The sequence below is a fragment of the Lissotriton helveticus genome, chromosome 10 (assembly GCF_964261635.1).
Source record: "Lissotriton helveticus chromosome 10, aLisHel1.1, whole genome shotgun sequence".
NCBI lineage: Eukaryota > Metazoa > Chordata > Amphibia > Caudata > Salamandridae > Lissotriton > Lissotriton helveticus.
The window spans coordinates 1038569604-1038587032 of record NC_136071.1 but is presented as its reverse complement, the minus strand read 5'-3'; the positions used below and the strand labels follow the sequence as shown (position 1 = coordinate 1038587032).

Genomic DNA, 17429 nt, shown 5'->3' with positions numbered 1-17429 from the left:
ATTTCAAAGTCCCTACTACACAAAAAGCTGAAGATCTTTCTCCTGCGTGCTCCCACAGTCCCCATCCTTTCAGTACAGATCCATAGATGGCAGAAAGAAAGACTGTCTTTTCAACCAATTTCATTCAGCAGGGGCACCAGATACTGCCAAGTCCCACCTGGCACTGATGGTTGTTCTTGCAAGACCTTGAGTCCTATTCTCCTGTGGATCTGCATGTCAGCTTACAATACTGTTAAAGATTTCGTTAAGCTCTGGCGGTTCAAGTGGAAGCAGGTATCCCTCAGCCCTTCAAGTGATTCTGGACCAGATGTACGACCTTTTTGAATGCGCAAATGGGTTTGCGAACCCGTTTGCGCATGCAGAAACATATTGAGCCATGTACGTAGCCTATTAGCGAGGCATTCCCTTCCAAATAGCGAGTCTCAAAACAGTGTACTAATGTTTTGCGACCACAATTGCGGTCGTAAAACACTAGCAATTACCACCTGCTTCAAGTAGGTGGTAATGCATTGTAAATGGGAAGGGGTCCCTTAGGGAACCCTTCCCATTTGCAATTGCATGCAAAATACGGCAGGTCGTGGTCCCACGGACCACTGCCTGCCCTTAACAAATGAAACAAAAACGTTTTTTTTTTTTTTTAAATGCATCCCGTTTTCATTTAAGGAAAACAGCCTGCCTTTAAAAAATAAAAGCTGCTTTATTAAAAAGCCCAGCACGCCACCATCACTGGGAGGGCTGGCAAACAGCGAGAGGCTCATTAAATAATAATGATCCTCATGATTTGCAACCAACTGGGAATCGCTAAAAGTGTGAACACACTGTTGTACATTTGATTTAGTGCCTCGCAATGTGTCGCAAATTGCGAGGAGCTAATGAAGGGGTCGTACATCTGGCTCTATGTCTTCTGCCGTCTCTTCTGGTCATTGTCAGGTTCCAGCAGCATTCCTGATTACCCAGTTGTGAGAGCCCTGATTTATAAGGCTAACCACTGAATAACTGCAGAATTTCCAAACTGTGTCTCCTCTATTTTTCAGCATATTGCAAATTTTTTAGAGTCCGCTACCCCAGGGATCATCATTCCTAGCTTTTGCTCGTGTCAGATGTGTGTCGGCTCCCGTGGTCTGCACATGGGTTCACCAATTCTAATCAGATACATCATTGCCCCACCAAAGAGAAACTCCCTCAAACTGGTGACCTCAGAGTGAGGTGCCAATATCTGTATGGGAAAGCGGTCTTGAAAATCCCATCGCTGCCAGAGCAAGATTAACAATATGTTATGTCTGCCTTAGTGTTGGACAGTCACGCACAACTTCACTTATTCCCTCACAACTCCTGCTAAGTATAGGTTTGGGTGCCCATTGCAGGGACCTTTAAGCAAAACACTACTGTCTCCAGAGAAATTATTCACTATGCAAGTATTCCACACCTTTTCATAGGGCTCTGGCCTGAGATTTCCACTGATTATTAAATGTTACATGAATGAAAATTCAATTTTGGTCCTTGCTCTATAGCTTTAAACAAGATTTTTAAAGACAGATCATCGCTGCCAGAAAAATGCTCCTATGGTCTACATAATAACAGCACTTTGGTGCACCTGTTAATACTAAAACGGAAAATTTAGGTTACTACAGAAACATGGCCATTGGATTCTATTACATGCATAATTTCTGATTATTATGCAATTAATCCTTTTGAGCTTCAGGTTGCACTATAAAGTTGACCTATTAATTACACATGCTGGTCTTAACATGTTAAAATGGTTTAGTCTGATATGCTAACATGGAGGGCGTATCTGCCACACAGCTCTTGATCAATCCTGTTGCCATGTTTTTTTGTTATCTCGCATGTGAGTGACCGAGAGCCACTCTGCATCCCACAAGGAATATTTCACTTTCATGAAACTTGTACGATGTTTGTTTCCTTTAACATGGACTTACCTAAAAGCCAAACATGACCACTGGTACATGCCAATCAGTTCTCATGCTTTTGGAAGCAGGGCACATGTAGTGAGAGAATCACATGCAATGAAAGATATTTAGCAAAGTCTTACTAGCCACAGGTCCATGAATGCCAGATATCTAGCCAAAAAGATGGGGAGCCCACACAAAAGATGGATTTTCCTACTGATGGCGTCGCGCCAGAATGGGGGATTCAATTTCCAAGGCGTCAACATTGCAAACTTTGAAAGCAGTGCTAGTGATCACCCTTCCATTCTAGGATGAGAGGACGAGGTACCCATTTAGAACGCCTCAATATGGATGTTTGTCGAGGCAACATTAAATGTGAGTAAATGTCTATGCCCAGGTAGTTTAAAACCTCGAGCATTTCAATTGGTCCCAAGTTCATTGTGATACAGCTTTCATTTCCAAGGACATTTTTTTGTCGTAAGCCCCATCTGTCATGAAGTGAAGCACTGAAGTACCTTAACCACATCTAACTGGACATGCATATAGATACATGTATTAATATCTACAATACAATGAGATACTCCTTTCTCAATGAGGAAAACCTAAGCAGTGTGGGATGTTTCCCTGTTGCACTGTAATTATTGTATAATGACATTACACCAGTCAGCAGGGTATAGATCGTAATTAGTCTTGTCCATATGCTACACACTTTATTTCTAGTTACTGCCCAAAATGCTGTTTTCAGTGCATTAAGGCTGAAACAGCCCTTTACATTTTAGGAAAACACAAATGTTCACAACAAAGTACGGATGTGAAATATTGATTTCTGTTATTCATTTCTGACATAAGAAAAATAATATACTCTTTGTTCATGATGCAAATGAGGAGAAATAAACATGAAGCAGTTCATTAAAAGTCAAAGGCAGCCCAATGAGAAGAAAATTTGATTGACATCAATGCACATCTAGCGGTCATGTATATTTATTAAACTGAACATGGAAGGTGTGCTTTAGTCTGAATTCCTAAGGATAACATTGAAACTTTGTTTAATTTGGAAAACAGATGTTAGTTGTAAAAACATGTAATTTCTGTCTTTTTTAAAGGCGGTCAATATGAAGAATTAGCAGTTAATGCTACAACTGCTTTAGAATAATTGCCGAAACCATGCATTTTTTAACAAATAAATTATGGCAAAAACGTTTTTTCTAAAACAAAAAATTGCAACGCATTTTAAAGAGTATCAGCTAGATTCATCAAGCTTAATTGCGCTCGCAAAGGGCCAGATTCTGAGAATCTGGCCCTTTGCGAGTGCAATTTTTGCATTTGGGATTATTCATCCCAAATGCAAAATTTGCTAATAAAGAATTTGCACATTTGCGAGGAATTGCATTTAAGGAATCTCTATTTGAGATTCCTTAAATGCAATTCATGAACCATTTTGAAATTGCGAAATCGCAATTTAGGACCGCTATTTACCACGAAGTCAAACCTCGTGGTAAATAGCGAAAACTTAGAAAAATGCATTTAAATGCATTTTTCTAAGTTGCATGTTACACACACACATGTCCTTTGGACATGTGTGTGCACAACATCAATGTAAATTCACATTTCAGGGGTGCTACAGGGTGTCCTTTGGACACCCCTGCACCCTTGAAATCGCATCCTTATTTGCGATTAGCAAATTGCTAATCGCAAATAAGGAATAACTCCCCATTCAATCCTATGGGCCTTTGGCCCATAGGAATGAACGAGGAGTTATTCCTTATTTGCGATTAGCAATTTGCTAATCGCAAATAAGGAAGCTGTAGGAATCGCAATTTATTTTGCGATTCCTACATGAATCCCGTTTTGCAAGTCCTTAATAGCGATTCCTTATGAATCGCTATTAAAGACTCGCAAAACGGGTCTTTGATAAATCTAGCGGTAAAAATTTAAGTACTACAGAAGAAAACTGAGCACTCTCTACACACGTAATATTGTACTACAGAAAAGTTTTAAAAATTATATTTTGTACACCTCAAGTAATAGATATTTCGGGTACTTACCTAAACTTGACCTTGTGTTAGATCGTTCTATTATTGCATGTTTACTAGGATTGTTTAATACTGAACGTTTGGCAAGTGAGATGTCTGCTGTAACCCGTGTAATCGATATCCTAGTGAAAAACAAAGAAAACACGTTTGACTTGATACTTTGCATAATGTAAACTATAACACACCAGTGATCACTCTGTATTCCAAACTATGGCAGTCTTACATGGCTATAATTTAGTGAGAGTTGAAGGGAGAAAGAGAAGAGTACTGTTTATAAGAGACCAGGGTACTTTGCAAGATAATACATTTGTAATGCGCAATCAATTCTGTTAGTGTGTGCCTTTGAACTTGCCCCTGCTGTGAAGAATTCCTGCCTTGTGTATGGTTGAAGCAGAAGAAGTAATAGAAGAAATAGCACCAACATGTTTAGAATCAGTTTTAAATCCACTGTTCAAGACTTGAAAAGTGGTCTGCATTATTTATTTTTGTTTCCCTTATTATCTCCGCAGCTTCTCTTGCTGAGTCAGCCCTACTATCTTGTACAGCTGCATAAATCGAGGTGGAAATGAATGTTTTTCTCTTGAAATATTTGGGCCTGGAAGGAAATTGTACAAATAATCCATCTCACCGCATATTTTCAACATAAGTTTTAATTTTAACAGAAGACTCAATTGTGACAGCCACCGATGGTACAGCTTGCAAATACTATATGTATAAATGCATAAAACAGCCACATTATGCTTTTTTTGTTTTTTATTTGAGAGGTCAATCAACACCGTTTGGATCTTCTTTGCTCTACAAAGTGGTGGCAAGATTATGGTGAAAGTGCCTTCCCATCAACTGTGATCTGGAGGACAATCCAAATGGCACTTTCTCAAGAATCTGTTCCTGCACTAGTTCTCCTACTTTTGGGAGCTACCCATCGAAAGCGGGCTATATTTCAGTGGAAAGCGCATCTTATTTGCAGATTTCTCTTGCAAATCTTTGATGCTCCGCAATAGATGGACGTGTGAGATCAGATGAATCAGTCAGTGACTCTGCATCAAGAGAACTCTATGTCGAGCAGGCATCCTGAAATATTTTTCATATGGTGTGCAGCCATTCAGTACACCCATATGCAAACTGAATAGCCACTGCACCTGATATAGGTTATGATACCACAACAACTCTATATTGAATACCCTAGCAGCCAAGGCTTTTTAGCAGTCCTATTGGCTGGCTCATCAATTCTGTTTGGTTCTGGATGGAGGGGGTGCAAGAATAACAGAGGAACTTCCAGAGCAGTCATAGCATAAGTAAATGCCTTAGTGGCAAACGTTGAGTAGTTTTCTAAATTACATGTCTGAACTTATCCCACTGCTACTAGGCACAGCAAGTCTTTACCGCACAGTGGTAATTATTTTGTATTGCCAAACCCACATAAATCAAGCGCATAGATCAACCACCATCAACACTTGGCAATGGGCGAATGTGGGCGAGGTACATGACACCAAAGGGATTATTGGATATCATAAGAGAAATAGGCACTATTCTTATAGCAGGAGTGGGTTTCAATTGGTGACAAATGTTATATTGATATATGCATCTTTTAGCATTTTCCTATAAATTGGCCACCAATGTCTTTGTTGTAGCATTGATGTTGTAGCACTAATAAAAGCATGAGCCAACGCTAAACCATCATGAGCTTCTTTGATAAGATATAATCTAAGTTTTTCATTGGGAATATGTCTATTCTTTTTCACAGGTTTAAAAACACATGATTATCATCTTTGCAGAGGCTATAGAAATATTTAAAGGGGGGACCTTTAGTGGACTTTTCCCATTACATTGTTGCCTTTGCTGCCACCATGTCTGCATCGATTGTCATTTTAGATTGTGTCACAGCACCAACCTTACAAGTTTGTACCTCTGTCTTTGCAGCCAAATCAAGTGCAGGTACTTTTTTGGTTTAACTTTTTTTTATTAAGTAATGGTCATAACAAATACCATCACCGACAACCCAAAGGTTGGCGACGTTAAGCAGTTCATTAGAAGTCATTGGCAGGACCACGTTATCAACAATTGACCTTTAATATCCCAACCCTAATGCTGTACATTCATGTAGTTGTGATCCTATGTTGGGAATAGCATGGCGAAGTAATATAGGTTTTAAGTGAGCTGGGATGTGCTACTTACACATCCATCCACTCAGGATAAGACACTGTTCTTTTAGGTATTTGGGGCACATTACTGCTCGGAAATCTCAAGACAGGATGCATATAATGGGGTCATAGGTGACTTCATAGGCCAGGATGGATTGCTGGGTAAACATCTTCAACTTTTCCATTGCCATAGTTTTCCAAATGGCGGCTCATCCAGTCGTGAATTGTGGTTACGATGTTCGTTCCACATAGTTCCAGTATGTTCTGAATGGCTGTAATTAAAGTCATGGCTATCAGTTTTCCACTGATTGACTTTGGGGATCGGTTAAACGGCATGGTTTGCCCATGCACTTTACTTTTTTAGCAAGTATTCCTTCACTTTTGTTATACCCCTGTGGGAGCCTTGTATAACCATAATCAAGACTACCAAAATGTAAAGACAGTTAAGTATTGCAATTGTTAGACCTTGCATCATTGGTGTGGGATCCACTTGTATTTTTGCCTTTGGATCCTATGTTTATGCAGTGTGCTGGACTTCCTTTCGCTGGTCTAGGTGCTTTGGGCACTTTGCCACTGATGTTCAGTGCCAAAGTGCATGTACTCACTTTGTAAATTGTATGTATTGATTGGTGTTTCCATAAAAGGCTGATTTGATTTACTAGTCAGTCCCTAGTAAAGTGCTCTGTGTGTGCCCACGGCCTGTAAATCAAATGCAGCCCTGATTGTGCCAACCACATAGCCAGCCTGTAAATGTAGCTCAGGCCTGCCATTGCAGAGAATGTGTGCAGTCTAGTACTGTCGACCTGGCATGTGCACCTTCCCTTTTCCTACAGGTTAGTCACCTCTAAGATAGGCCCAAAGTACGCCTGTGGGCAGGGTGCAGTGTATGTGAAAGGTAGGATATGCCCTTATGTGTGTGGCATGTCTCGATAGTGAAATACTGCCAATTTTGTTTTACATTATTGTAAAGCTATCTGTTCCCATAGGATAGAATGGAGAGTTTGCTTTTGACATCTTAAAACCATAACTGCCCCTGGGAATCAGTTAGGAAAATAAAGTTTAGCATGCCTGAACTCAGAATGTTAATATGCATCTTTTAGTGAGAGTGATTTTTAAATTCTGTGTTTGAAATTACCACTTTTATAAAGTAGGTATTTTCTTGCTTAGCCATCCAGTGTGCCTCTGCAAGGATGTGTATTGACTGTCTGGCTTTGGAGTGACAGGAGCTGGCGATGTGCAGTGGCTCCAGAGAGTCTGGATGAGTCAGCGCAAGGATAAATAGGTCTGGTCTGCATTTGGAGTGCTGGGAGGAGTAGCACCTGCACCTGAATAGGGCTGTGCCTGCCTCCACAATGATGGCTCCGGCCCCCTTTGTGGTGTCTGGAGCCAGGGCTCACACTGACAATGGAGGTTATTGTGCATTTGCAAAGTGCCCCCCGGAGCTGGTTTGGACTGGGCTCAGAGCCCTGGGCCAGGAGAGAACAAATACATTTACTGTATAAAAAGAGGGGCCCAGACACCAGACTTTTTAGATCACTTCTGGGAAATTAAGAAGAACCTTTGCCAAGGAGAAGAGCTGGAAAAACTGAGAATACTGCCCTAGTGCGGTTTTCTGTCTGGGGTTGGCCTGCAGTGACTGCTTTCTGCTACGGAAAAGGAAAAAAGACGTTTCTGTTGCTTTGTCCCCTGCTTTAGGAAGATCTCCAAGAGCTTGAAGAAGAGCTTGCCTCCTCTTCTGAAGTCTCAGGGACACAAAGACTTCACCCCCACCTCCTCTGAACTTCCTTGCTGGGAGTTCTGACCTGCGCAGAGGTGCCTGTAGCTGTTCTGGACCTCTGGAGTTTGTTTTGGCTGTTGGGAGCTGGAGAAGCAATGGAACAACAAGAAGCGTGACACAACTCCACCTTTTTCAGACGCATTGCCGAAGAAATCGTTGTTTGAGTGCGCAACGCAGCCATGGTACTTTGAATGACAAGTGCCGCATCTGAAATTTGTTTTGAACTGAACTATTTCTACCATTTGAAAGTCATATTTTTATTACTGCACTTTGGATTTTTGTCGTTTGGCTTAGATAAAGATTACTTATTTTTCTAAACTGGTGTGGTGTCCATTTGAAGTGTTTTCACTGCATTACTGTATGTGTTCATAAATGCTTTACACACTGCCTCTAAGATAAGCCTGTCTGCTCGGGCCAAGCTACCAAGGGGATGAGTGGGGGTTATTTTAGAACGGTCTCCCATTACCCTGACTAAAAGTAAGGGTCCCTATTTGGACAAAGGTACCTACCTCTGCCAACTAGAGATCCACATTTCTAACAGTAATTCCCACACTTTCCTTTGCCTACAGAACTCATTACCAAAGTAGTTTAATACGTTTTCCTAAATAAATTAGTCATCAGTCCAGCAAGTGTGCATGTATGCCAGTTCTAATCTGTACAATCCAGTACAACTGTATATGACTTGTCTAATTTCAACATAAGAAAATAGAGCAGTGTACATGGTCAAATGGCAAGACACTATCATACCCTGATAGTGTGATCCAGGATGGCCTTTATATCACACCTTTTCTCCGGTATTAATGGCAATCGATCCTATACCTGTAGTTCACAATGAAGGGGAATCATATGTGGTACAGAATCGCTATTCCACCCCTTGATTTCTACACAACACCAGAGCTTGTGTTAAAGCCCAAACATATGCATATTTATCCCCTGAAATCCTCAGACACCAAAGAGGAAAATGCTTCAAGTATTACCCCCTCTGCATGAGGTTTATATCTTATAAAGAGTGGAGGCCAATCCTCCCTAACTAGAATGATGGTATATGCACCCGATAAATATCATCAGAATACTGCTTTTATTGTGTGCAATATATCACTCTCTATGTGCATTTCTACACAATAAACTCTATACGTGTTTTTATCTGAATGCATTGATCAGCTGGACTTGTAACCAGATACTCTTTAAGAATCCAGCGAACTATAACTACTTGCACTGCACTGTCCACAAGACCTTCTGTCCATGTCCAATTCTGTAGATGAACCCACATTTTTGGTGGCATGCTTCTTTTTTGGCAAACCAGCAACTTTCTTCATTTTACAATTACTTTTCAATTGAACCTTTCTCTTCCTTCTTATTTTATGCTAAATGTCATGATTGCCCTTTCTCGCTCTTCTATCTTGTCGTTTATATGACACTCAGAGAGTCTGATCCTTTCATCTTTTTCTGAATGTCTACTGTCTCCAGAGTCCTGGGAAGAATGGGTAGTAGTATACTGATACGCATCTGGCTTTCTAATTTTTTTATGGTCACTCAAATTATAACCACCCCTCTGGATTCCTGCTGTGAAGAATATCTGGTGCTGCTTTTCCTCCGAGCTTTGCCTTGGTTCCTGGGGCTTTCTCCTTTGCTGTCTACTCTGTCACTGTTTTAGACTTGAGCTGCAGATTTACAGAATAAGTATCCTGGGTGTTTTGGCATATTATTTTATACATTTCTACAGTAAATTATTAGACCTGGCATCCTTGGCGTGGTTCCCCGCCTTGTTTTGCCTTCAACCCTCCTGTTTTGCTGATATTGTTTTTGCTGGGTTTAGGACTCTGCACACCTTACCCCTGCTAACCAGTGCTAAAGTGATTGTCCTTGGGCTCTAGGCATGTCTCTGCTCCCCCCCCCTCCCCCGCGTATACCTTTCAACTCACCCGGCCACATATGTAGCCCCATGCCCCGAACCACCAGCGACCGAGGGCAAACTCGGACCAGTCAGATGAGATCAACCTTATGTTTCTTTTTCTACCAACAGTTAATAGATCGATTGCTTTGTGATGTAATAAAAAAATTGTATTTGAATGCTCATCTATGCGCCTTGATGCCCTCTGGGTTAAGTTTGCGCATTACAAGATCCCCATTCATTCATTCATTCATCTATTCTCTTAAGAAACTGTAGTTTACTAATGTCAACACTGTGTCAATTTTGTACTGTATCGGTTACACCCTGGCATCCCGCCTGTGCTATTTAAGCAACTGCCATTGTAATGCCAAGCATAAGATTATTACCACAGGAATATTATTTGTACAATTTGTTGAAAATCAATAAAGAACATTAAAAAAAAGTGATAGTGTTCTCTCCTTAAAAGATGGTAGAAATGGCTAATACCCAATTGCCATATTTAATTTACCTGTAAGTCCCTAGTAAAATAGCACTGTCTGTTCCCAGTTCCTGTAAATGAAATGCTACAAGTGGGCCTGCAGCACTGATTGTGCCACCGACTTAATAGCACTTTAAACATGTATTAGGTCTGCCTGTGAAGTGCAGTGTTTAAACTGCCACGACGACCTGGAAAAAAAAACTTTTGCCAGGCTTAAATCTTCCTTTTTAATACATGTAAGTAACCCCTGAGGTAGGCCATGGGCAGGCCAGAGGGCAGGGTGTAGTGTATATAAAAAGTGGGACATGTACTTTTTAGTTTTACATGTCCTGGTAGTAAAAAAAACTCCTAAAGTGGTTTTCACTACTGAATGTACTACCTGCCCCATAAGATAACATTGGAGCTACCTTATGACATATATTTAGCTGTAATTTCGAAATGGGAACAGGTAATCAGTACATCTCGTGTTCATGTTATTTAAGTTCCACAATGGTGCTGGAACTGATCTTGTTGAAGCAATTCTTTTAGCTCCTTCCAAGAATCTCTTCACCACTGGGGACCCTAAGAAGCTGTTACATGAAGTTCCCCTGGAATAGTCTCCTATTGCTGCCAGGAGTACCTTGAAGGATGAATAGGTTAGACGGTACCTAGCAGATGAATGAGAATCTGAGAATCTTTGACCCCTTCCATGCTCATGACGAGCTCAGCTCGTCATGCAGTACACTGCTCGTGTGCTTATGACGAGCTGAGCTCGTCATGAACAAGGGGATCCAGTAAATGTTATCACAGAGGGGGAATTGCGGCAGCAGTCAAGGTGTTAACACAGTTTCCTGTTTGTGCACCAGTGAATGTATCATTCCCCCCCGATTGTTGGTGTTTTACCAGTGATGTGTGTTTGGAATGCCCTCAGGGCTAGGAAAACTGTTTTCATCTTTATGTAGTTGATGTGTTTCAGCGCATCTGTGCTGTTCTATTGTCCCAGTGCCTTCAGGTTGCCTGTGTGTGGTTCCCAACCAATGTGTAATGCATCTGTTTTGAAGGTCACCGTTGGAATTGGTATCTTGAATGGTCTCCCTACTGTCACATTTTTGGATTTCCTCCATTATGCTGCCTTTTGTACCTTTGCTGTGATAACCACTAGATATTCTCAACTTGCGGTGGCTTGTGACAATTTGTTGCAGATCCATTCTTGGAAGGTCGCATGTGCAGTCTTGCATTTGTTGTAAGCGGTATGCATGATGCCATCATGCCCAATAGTTTCATGACTGTCCTCACTGTCAGAGGCTCCCCATTCCTGTATAGATGAACTTCCCCTGAGATTCCACTTTACCCTCTTTGGGACAGGGTATGCTCAGATTGTCCTTAAGTTTAGGGTCGCTAGCAGAAACACCTTTTCCTGTTCCGGTTGTGGTGATGACTTTTTGTGGTTTATTGAGCAACCCAGATGTTCTAATGTGGTGATTACTGTTTGAATGTCCTTTTGGCATTTATATTTTGACTTCTCCTTTACTAGCCAGTCATCTAGGAATGAGTATAAATTAATACCTTTTCTTCTTTGGAGTGCTGCAACTGCAGCAAGGCACTTTGTGAAGACCTGTGTCGCGTTGATTTTATGCAGAATGGAGGCGCGGTGAGCTGCTAGTTCACCTTGTCTAATATAAATCGGAGTTATTTTTTCTATTTTCGTTTCAGTGGGATGCGTAGATAGGCGTCCTTTAGATCTAAGGTGGCCATATAATCCCCTATTATTAGAATTGGTATAACTCCTTGGAGTGTTGTCATTCTGAAGTGTTGAGTACAAATGAATTTGTTTAAGACTCTGAGGTCTAGGATTCGTCTCTGGGTCAGATCCTGTTTTTAGACCAGGAAATAAGGAGAATAGTTTCCTTTGCTTGTTTCCCTTGTTGGTATCCTTTTGATGATTTTCTTTTGTAAGAGTTCTCTCACCTCTTTCCTTAGTAGTATGGTATCTTTCCATTGAAACTCTTTGGTTTTGGGGGAATTTGAGGAGGTTCCTTGATTAGTTCTATGCAGTATCCATGACATATCATGTTCATAATCAGTTTGTCTGAGGTGATTTTTTTCCCACTCCTGTGGGTAATTGCCTATTCTGCCTCCCACTGGTTTTATGTGGGGGCACAGATTGTTGGGCAAGTCACTTGGTTGTTGCTCCTACCCCTTGGGGAGTTTCTCCCATTCCCCTTCTTTGGGCACAAAAGGGCTGTCTAGTTGGGTGTTGCCACTGTTAGCGCGTGGTCTGCGGTGTGGCTTGGTGTGAGCTGCCTTGTGGTTGTGGTTGCTGCTGTTGCTGCCCATATGTGAAAGGTGCTCTGCCAGTGGGCCTTTGGGCTGGGTTTCCTCCCTTTCTGTTTGTACAGCCACCATTGCTTGGGCCATTTCGTTGTCCTTTTTTAGTTGTTGTAAGGACTTATTGATCGCCTGGCTCTACAGGACGTCTCCTATAAAGGGCATATTGATTATGAAGACTGGTACCTGAGCCAGGCATGTCTCCTTAGTGTTGTGCCCGTGCACATCTGCCTGCTGTCAGTGTCTGCAGGAGTCCAAAGCTGATTTCAGGTATGTGCTCGCTGTGTTTTGCCCCTCTTGCATAACTGACTTAGCCCTCTTTTTGCACTTGTATGGGAGGTGTTGCATGAGGGACTCCATCTCGTCCCATTGTTGGTGACCGTACCTGTTTAACTGTGCATTATAGTTGGCAATCTGCCACTGGGTTGCATCCTCTCTCTCCATCTTCCTCTCCACCATGTCAAGCCTCTTTCTCTCCTTTCCAGGTGGTGGGCCTATGGATGTTTGGGAGTTGTTCTGATTTCTTGCTGTTGTTACAATAATCGAGTCAGCAGGAGCACTTCCCTGTATGTATTTCGGGTCTTGAGTAGACGACTTGTACTTTTTTTCTACTCTGGGAGTTACTGCCTTTGCATTGGCAGGTTCCCGAAATGCCTCCTTCCCTTGATCCAATATGCTGGGTAGATTTGGGGAGTATAGGTTCCCCTTGTGGCTGGTATTAGGGTCTTGAGGAGAAAACAAGAATCCCCATTTTCTTTCCTCCAGCAGGACTCCGTATGTTACAGCAGCTCTTTTGATGAATTTTTTTGTACATGTAGAGGATGTCAGGTGGTGATGGCCTCGAAGGGTAGTTGTCCACGCCTTTGGGACATTCAACACCGAGAACGTGCCATGGCTCTTTGTCGAACCCCGTTGCCTCTTCTATCTTCTCGAGCTTGTAGAATTCCTCTTATTGTTCTTCATGGTGCTCTGGTGTTGCTGGAGCCTTCAAGGCAGAGTGGTCTTCCTCGATGCCGAAGTATATTGATGGCTTGGATGGGATCTGAAAATCCTCTAAGGAGTCAATGAACTACTACTTTTTTCTTTCTCAACCTCAAACATCTTCACTTCTGCTTCAAGTATCAGCCTCTTCTTCAGTGTCACTGGTTCTGTCATCTCCTAAACCTTGGTCTTTTCTCGCTCCCTCTAAAGCGGATGTAATCATTGAGGGCTTCGATAGAGTCTTGCCTGCATCAGTGTCCCTAGCTTGGCATCCATCTGGCTTCTTTGTTTTTGGCTGACCTTGGCCAGATTCTTCACCGCCTGTTTTTTATCGGCATTGGTCGTGTATGCTTCGATGTCTAATCCTTTGCCATAAACTGTCTCGGCTTCCTCAACATTGACGTTATTGTTGCTAGCCAGGTGAAATCCTTTGGTGAAACCTGCGCCCTCTGAGTGCTGGACATGGTGGTGTAGTGTTCCAGCCTCTGTCTTTGGCATACCTTCAGGGTCTTTGGTACAAACGCAGTACATGCCTCGCAGTCCTCTTAGCTATGGTCCTTTGGGAGACAGAAGTTGCAGGGATACAACATCAAACTACAAGTTTCAGCGACCTGTGACACAGCTAATGTGACCTACTTACTGAAATGCCCATGTGGAAAAGTCTATGTGGGGAAAACCAAACGAAAAATCAAGACACAAATCAATGAACATAATCTAACATCAGAACTAAGAACATGAAATCAGTAGTTGCTCCACACTTTATGGAACAGCACCACAATATATCACAACTGAAGTTTTTGATTTTGGTAACAGTACAGAAGATGGAAGGAAGAGACAACAATAAATATTTGTTGCGACAAAAGAATTTTTTGATCATGAAACTTAATTCATGTAAGTCAAATGGTCTGAATGAACGTATAGAGTAAGCATGTTGCCTTTAACGATATGACTACAGGACCGTGTCCTTTATAGTTTCTGTTACTTTGGTATGCTTATATTGTTGATTCAATAATGGATCTGACACTTATGGTACACTATACATAGAATATATCGCTTTCACTTAACATTTCAGCATTAGCTTTACACAGTTACCCCTTACAGTTTCATGAAAATAACTGTGGAGCTTTTAGAATTGTTTCCATCGACATTCTGACACGTCCGTACCAGCACTCTACCATTTCGAATATAAGAGATCGCTCTACTTTTTGAGTAGCGCAATTTATTGTGCACCATAAATTTCACACGAAAGTGTGTTAATATCTGTGGCCTTTTTTAATATTATGGAAGCACAGCAGATGCAATTATCAGCAGGTTATTCTCTGTTTAGAATCTAACGTTTAGACTGCATGCGATGTATGTAGTCTTTTTACGGTATCTATGAAATCTCAGGTACTGCGACCACGTGACTAACATAATAAACAACGCGGAAGTGCTATAGATTGGCACATGGAACTACGCTACCGAAGAAAACGTCGGGAACTTACGAAAAGTACGTTTAGCTACAACGAGCACCCGTCTTGGCAATATTACCGTTGCGCGATCACACTAACCGAAATGTATCTCTTTATGAAGAGGGCAGGACTATTATGAGTACCGAATGCGGTGAGTTTACTATATTTATGAGTTGTACACACGTGGGGTATAACACGGTATAACGCGGTTTGTCTTCATGAGGACACAAAGCATGTTCGGGATAGAGGTCACATCTTGATATTTAATGCTTGAACATTACAGAGTGCATTTAGATTTCACAACCACATGCTATAGGAACTAGAGTTGATAATGTACACGGTTATAACACATACACGAGTGTAAGAAGCATGCGAATAGCTAATGTTGTAATTCAATGATTATTCTAGACACCTTGTCTGTAAACTAAGGATATATTGTAATGTAAATGATTTAATTTGAGAGTTAGTTGTCATTATGAGATCACAATCATGTGTGCTACAATCTTTTTGCAGTGATGCTCCCTGAAGAAGGGCTTTAAGCCCGAAATGCACAGGAGCCATAAAGGCTGTATTAAACAAGGAGTAATTTGAAAACAATTTGGATGAGATGAAATTAATATAATTTCAAGGATTTGGATATTGAATATTGAATAAATGGATTACAATTTAAATGAATCTGTTGTGAAAAATGTCTTTGGAGTCCTACTTGTAGGAACACAGGTGTGCCCATGGAGATGCAACCAATTTAGTACCGGAGTATGTACCAGATATTTTGAATGCAGAAGTCAAGGGATTATTGTCTCTGGTTGGGCGAAGTATAACAGCACGTCGTCTATGTACAGTGATCCACTCGTCCCACTCTGTATCCCATAACTGTTGATCACACCTACATTATTGCTTCATACATTGTTTGGAATAAGTTAGTTATATCTTTGAGATGTTGCCCCTCTCATGGTATGATAAAATCAGGTATAACCTACTGGGTCATGCCTAAGCTTCCCTGAATTAACTCCACAGACTAGGTATATCAGTTGTAACATCCTAAGAGCTGTGCCTCTATGTGCCACTCCTGCACTGCTCCAGGGTAACTCTATCTGCCACACCTGCACTGCTCCTTGGTGATTCAGTGAGATTTTTGTAATGTATTAATAACTTATAACATCTCATAGATTGAGTACACCAGTATTAAACTCTTGTGAGTTGTGGGTCCCATGATCACATTTACGCTGCTCCTGGCTGGACTCATGGATAGGTTGGGCTGCAATTGACTGGAATACATAAAGCTGATTTCAGCTCTTGGGAGATGGTCATCATGATGCCATCAACTCATTGTTACTGTACTGAGAAAATGGCAATCAAACTTGGCCACATCATTATCTGTTTCTTATATAGCACTTAAACACAAGGGCATTCAACAATTAAAAAACAGGACAACCCTGGACAGAAGACAGCTGGGTTACAGAATGCAATGTTAACTGGCAGTTTGCGCCACATCGCACTTGCTTATGCTGGAGATGCTCTTCCACAAGCCCTCATTTAACTATCCATGTGTTGAAAGTAGTTATTACAAGAGCTAAGATGATGACTAGAGTGGTGCATTGTTAGGATATCTTTACTAAACCATAAGCATAAATTGCCTTGTGTATTATAGTCATAATGTTAAACTTTACTCTTCTGGTTAGACAATCAATGCAAAGCGGTCATGTGGCAGAAACATGGCACCAGACAGCAACTAAATGTTCTACTACTAGTACTACCACATGTTAGACCAGCTGAAGTTTGGGACCCTAGAGAGAGGTTTGATGTGATAATCGTTGTATTAGTTTGGCACTTCACTGTCATACATGAGCCAAACAAAAACCACAAGTTCTTTACTGTGTCCAGAAAGAGAATTGCTTTTACCATCAATTCTAAACTATTGGTGTGGTTCATTCATCTTCATCGTATGTGATCGGATCCTGTAATCTGAATTTTATTTTCAGGTTTAAATCAATTTCTTAACCTTCATTCCAGAAAGCGTTATTATCTGTAATTCAGCATGAGTTGGTCCTATTCCAACTTACCGATCAAGGGTATTACAATTTACAAGTCATCCGCATACTTTTAAAATATACTTGTACAAAAGTAACCAAGGGTCACTCAGTAGTGCATTTAGTGGTTGCGCTCATGTTAAATATCATGGTTATGTAGTTGTGGTTGCCCATATGTGTTGATAAAACAGATGACTCATTTCATGAAAATGCCCCAGCTGCTATCTAGGTAATCCTTCCTTAGTCCTTACATTAGGAGAAATACCAAAGGCAATCCCCATACCCATTCGTCTCTCCCTCCATTCTTTTCCCTCCTGTCATATGTCTCCAGCTTCCTGGTCCTCAACCCCAGTTTTCATCGCAGACCTCCACTCGCTAAGGTAAATATAGAAGAGGTAAAAAGTATGGCTGAACACAGGCATTATTTTCGAAC

At 41.3% G+C, this 17429-nt stretch overlaps 1 protein-coding gene across 2 annotated transcripts in view; it reads right to left on the bottom strand.

Moving 5' to 3' along the window:
* Positions 1 to 17429, bottom strand: part of CACNB2 (calcium voltage-gated channel auxiliary subunit beta 2) — a 1223908-nt gene that overhangs the window by 60658 nt on the left and 1145821 nt on the right. For both annotated transcript variants that reach the window (XM_078663742.1, XM_078663743.1), the window contains one exon: positions 3953 to 4062. In XM_078663742.1, the coding sequence (XP_078519868.1) occupies positions 3953 to 4062 (110 nt within the window). The remainder of the gene's footprint in view (positions 1 to 3952; positions 4063 to 17429) is intronic.